This window comes from Lygodium microphyllum, chromosome 21 (genome assembly GCF_053477565.2).
Source record: "Lygodium microphyllum isolate KBCC chromosome 21, Lygodium_microphyllum_v1.1.10, whole genome shotgun sequence".
NCBI lineage: Eukaryota > Viridiplantae > Streptophyta > Polypodiopsida > Schizaeales > Lygodiaceae > Lygodium > Lygodium microphyllum.
In genome coordinates, this window is record NC_141155.1 from 13,359,802 (window position 1) to 13,364,613 (window position 4,812).

Genomic DNA, 4,812 nt, shown 5'->3' on the forward strand with positions numbered 1-4,812 from the left:
ATCTTTTAGATCAACATATAGCTCAATAGTCTTTATGCACTAAATTTCTTAAAGTTTACACTACAATGTTGCTTTGCTTAGGGTACAATATATACATCATTGTAGTTCACTACTAAAACTTAGCCATTAATAGCTTTTAATAGAAGGGATTACTTACTACATACCCACTTTCTAAAGCCTAATTGTAGAGAAGAGTGAGTGATTCCCTCATGTATGAGACAATGTTGAATGTTGCTTTGCTTAGGGTACAATATATACATCATTGCAGTTCACTACTACAACTTAACCATTAATAGCTTTTAATAAAAGGGATTCCTTACTATAGAGCCACTTCCTAAAACCTAATTGTAGAGAAGAGTGAGTGATTCCCTTGTGTATGAAACAATGTTGCTTTGCTTAGGGTACAATATATACATCATTGCAGTTCACTACTACAACTTAACCATTAATAGCTTTTAATAAAAGGGATTACTTACTATAGAGCCACTTCCTAAAACCTAATTGGTAGAGAAGAGTGAGTGATTCCCTCATGTATGAGACGATGACATCTTTTATTGTGGAGATTTATCTCATTTGTACTATTTGATATACAAAAGATGGAAGACATTGTAGACATGGTGGTTATCATCAAACAATGAAGAATATTAGTTTGCACACATGATTTGTCTCTATTTCAAGGAAGAGAAATCAATATACCTTGGCTATGGCTATGGTTGAAGCTTTGGTTCCATCATTGTTTGAAAACACACCTATATATACAAGACACTCTCACCATTAGCCAAGTTCTGTATGCACGATGATGGACACACTTAATGTGTTGATGGTCTTGCTAATGCCAGTGCATAGCATGCAAGCAAGGGACTTCTCCCACAATTGGTTGGAGTTGGGAGAAAGCAAGAATGAAGGCGGCCTTTCACTTAAATCTCCAATCTAAGAAACCCTCATCTTTCTTTGGGGTGGGGGGGGGGGGGGGGGGGGGATGCTATCATCTCTGGTTGGAGGCATGAACATGCCATGAGATGACATTATTTTTAGAAGGGATATCTTAGTCTTAGGAAGGGAGCCATACAAATGGCTAACCCAAGAAGAGACAAGTAAGAGGACAGCCTTTTTGGTGGTTGAGCGGCCGACTGGCTGGCGTATGCTTGTGAGCCCAATACAGAGTTGCCTGGCTGGAGGCCCGTCACGGTCTTTTGGCTGCAGCGAACAAACCCAAGAGAGACGTTATTATTAACTTGCTTGCAACATACACGATTCCATCTTATCATATCATATAATCATGTAATATCATATAATCATATAATTAATAAATTAATTATCACCGTCAAAGCGGACAAAACACAGCTTATTGTAGGTCAGCGTACGGCCTTAGCAGGAAACGAGTCGCGACAGCTGCTGACGTGAGAGGAATCGTGTCAGATGGGGCCAACGTGAACGTGTTGCCAATAATCCATGTCAACTATATGTGGCCGTATCGATCGCCATGCGCAGAATTTATGAATGCTTTGCTTGCTTAGGCCTAAAGATATCCATAATTCTCTGCTGCCATGCGCAGATTGTTAAGTACCCACTTGTCAAGGAATATTTTGGGGAGCTAAAATGGCAATTTCTTAGGCAAGGAAGGGAGCCTCGAGAGTCGAGATCTTCCAACTAGCAGGTGATGCCTTCTTGGTAACTTTGGAAAATGGAAAGCCTGGGCTCATGCACCAACCGGCCCCTGCCTTCTTGGTAATCTCACAAGCAAAGACAAAAACCCTTTTCTTCTATGAGGGAAAACAGAGAAGAAGCGACCCGCAAACGCCTTTGAAATTGCTAGGTCTAAAGTGATGGGGCTGATCATGATGTCGTTATATATAGCTAGTGTTCTCAAGCTCAATGGTTAAAAGCAACGGGTGGCCTTTAAAAATTCTGGGCGGTCCTAATCATGCCATAATTGGTATTATTAATTTTACTGCTAGGCTGAGAATATGGTAGTTAGCTAGCATTATACCTGATGATTGATTGATTGATTGATGATTGTATTGTCAAAGTTAAAGTTAGCTAGCATTAAACCTGAGAATATGGGAACTATAATGGGAATTGGCCTAAAGATTCTCCTGTGTATACAATCACAATGCAAGGTAGGTCACAAATTTACTAACAATAAAAGGTAGGTCACAAAATTACTAACAATAATGACAATAACAAATCACAAAAAGGTGGGTGTCAAAAATACAAACAATAATGACAATAACAAAATCAATAGAGACAGGTAAGTAAGACAGGGAAGGTGGCGGTGGTTCACATGCAGGGTGGAGGAGGGGCGGCAGAAATGTGAAAATAGAGGCAGTAGGGTGGTTGGTAGGTAAGTACCTGGACGAGGTAGGACAAAAGGCGATGGTGTAGTGGGAGGCGGTGGCGCAGGTGAAGGTGCTGGTGGGGTCGTCGTAGGCGTAGCTGTAGGCCTTGGGGCAGGCGGACTTGAAGAGCTGGGAGTAGGAAGAGGGGCGGCAGGTGGAGGGGTTGGCGTAGGCGCCGGCGCAGCAGTACTGCGCCGACCCGAAGGCGTCGCACGCGCTCTTGCACCCCACCACCGACGACCGGCTCTTGTCCAGCAGCTGCAGGCTCGCCGGGCACGCCAGGTTCAGGTCCGCGTTGCATCCCGCCACGCCGCACGACATCGTCGCCGTCGAGGCACCGGCAGTGCTGACGGCGGCACTCACCGCGCTGGTCGTCGGGGTTATCGACAGGGCCAGGTTGTAGCCGTCCACCAGGCTCACGTCGTAGAAATCCTGCCTCGACCCCGTCGACCCCGCCAGAGTGGACCCCGCCAGAGTGAACTCCGCCAGCGTGGCGGGCGGCGCAGCCCCCGCCCCCGCGCACTCCAGCCTCCCCCCGCAGTCCCCCGACGCGCAGGCCGCCGATGGCGTGGCTCCTTCTTCTCCGAAGTTGCAGCCCGTCCTCCCCCAGAACCTCCCCGACCAGCCAGCTGGCGCCTCCACACTGGCCGACTGGCCTGGCCCCAGCTCGAACCCCCCGTCCGCCAGTAGCTCCGAGCCTGCATTCGACAGCACCCCCGGCCACACCGTGTACTCGCAGTTGTTCACGAAGTTGAATGTCGTCAATCCCTTCGCTACCGGCATTCCTCCTGTAAATCCATTACATGCCAACATATTTATTCATCACCATCTCTGACGGCATCAACCCACTCTCCTGGTTATAAGCTGGTCTAAGCAACTACATGCATGCTGTTTAATCATACCTCAGATCTAACAACTCTCAATTAGCCCATTGGCCTCTCTAAGCTGTAGTTAATGAATCTCATACGATTATCCCTCGGATCTAAATTACTCAAAACACATGCTTCTCTCGACTCATACAATAAGTTATGTAATGATCTTCAAGCTTCCAAGCCGACCCATTCGCTTCAAAAACACATCTTATGATCATCCCACGAATGCCAGTCCAATCAACTTATCAATTGTTTCATTATGACCTCGATCATGGCATGCATCACTAGATGGAGGCAATTTTATATTCTAACATGCTGCTGAATCATTGTTCGCATCTTACCAGAACATAACAGCCATAGAGTCGTTGCAACAACGTAAGCGACAAGCCCCGGAGCATCAAGCTGCCGATCCGTCATAATTCCCCTCATCACCAACTAGGCTACTTAAGTGACCTTCAAACGAACCACGTATGTATGACACACGATGCCTTAATATGTGAGCTACTATTCACTCACTGTGCGCACCTTGAAGCTGCTTTGCTTGATCTTTCTCTTTCTCTCAATTATCCCCCTGGCGTGCAGCAGCTTGCAAGCGTCTCATACCGTATCATCAATGTGGCTATATAAATAGCTCCACCCTGAGCTGACTGGGCTCGCAGTAAAGCTAGCCAATAAAAGGAGCTAACGTGAGTCAAAAGGCGATGCCTCTTACGTCGCGTTTAGCAGGATAAGGGCGAGAGGACGAGCAAGACAAAGGGACAATCCACCACCATGAAAATGCAGCAGCAACAACAACAAAAACTATGTCTTTGAGCATGTGGATGTGTTTGCTCTACCAATGAGGTTTCACAAAGACAATGTGTGGGGTGCCCGAACAGACTAGTGGAATGAAAAAGCAGAAAGAAATATGGGAAGTGGGCTCTCTCTTCTCTCTAGACTCTGTGCGTGTAAGCAGACTACGGTATGGATTGAGATGAGAGATGGCGAAAGGGGGGAGACAACGCTTTGCAAGAAAGTGGGAGAGGAGAGAGAGAGGACTCTTGCTCTTCTCTTAAGCAGGTGAAAGGCTAGCCGTTTGGGATATGGGAGAGAGAGAGAGAGAGAGAGAGAGAGAGAGAGAAGAAGAAGAAGAAGAAGAAAGGGGGAGGGAAGAGGAAGAAAGGAGAGGCTTTCAGTGAGTTGTGCTCCCCTTATCAAGGCTTTTTGGACCCCCTAATTTTATCCATTCTTTAAAGCAAAGGTACCTCTCACAGTAATGATATAAGGAAAGTAACACTAATAATGGTTGAGTGGATCCTATCAACTTTTGCACAAAGATGGAATCAGATTCATAACCCAACAAGCCACGCAAATGGAGAGGTGGGGGGCTCCGCCTTTTCATGCAAATGGGAATTCTTATTTTAACACACAATTCCTGGAACCCGAGACAATTAGATGGCACTAATACGATATTACGATGCACGGATTTGAGAAAGCGGAGGATTAAGCTGGAAGCACGTTGATCGAAAATCTATAATCCCGCAGTAAAGATGATCATATACAGTCATTGATTTTTGTCTCTGTGGCAGAGTGAAGACCTTCGGTCTGAGCCTTTACTTTTT

General features: G+C 46.0%; 1 protein-coding gene across 2 annotated transcripts; it reads right to left on the bottom strand.

The window, feature by feature from the left end:
- Nucleotides 1-214: 214 nt before the first annotated feature.
- LOC148017755 (pathogenesis-related thaumatin-like protein 3.5) lies at nt 215-4,390 on the bottom strand. 2 transcript variants are annotated; one of them, XM_087662313.1, is made up of 3 exons: nt 3,553-4,388; nt 2,353-3,127; nt 215-1,197 (listed from the first exon to the last, which is right to left on the bottom strand). In XM_087662313.1, the coding sequence occupies exons 1-3, from the start codon at nt 3,567-3,569 to the stop codon at nt 931-933; spliced, it is 1,059 nt and encodes a 352-aa protein (XP_087518439.1). In that variant the 5' UTR covers nt 3,570-4,388; the 3' UTR covers nt 215-930. The 2 variants fall into 2 exon arrangements, with proteins under 2 accessions (XP_087518439.1, XP_087518440.1); XM_087662314.1 differs by having other exon boundaries at nt 533-1,197; nt 3,737-4,390.
- Nucleotides 4,391-4,812: the final 422 nt, after the last annotated feature.

Coding starts and splice junctions, on each gene's coding strand:
- LOC148017755 (XM_087662313.1), bottom strand. Junction 1,198..2,352: donor TTTTGTCCTACCTCGTCCAG/GTACTTACCTAC, acceptor TGTTCGCTGCAG/CCAAAAGACCGTGACGGGCC.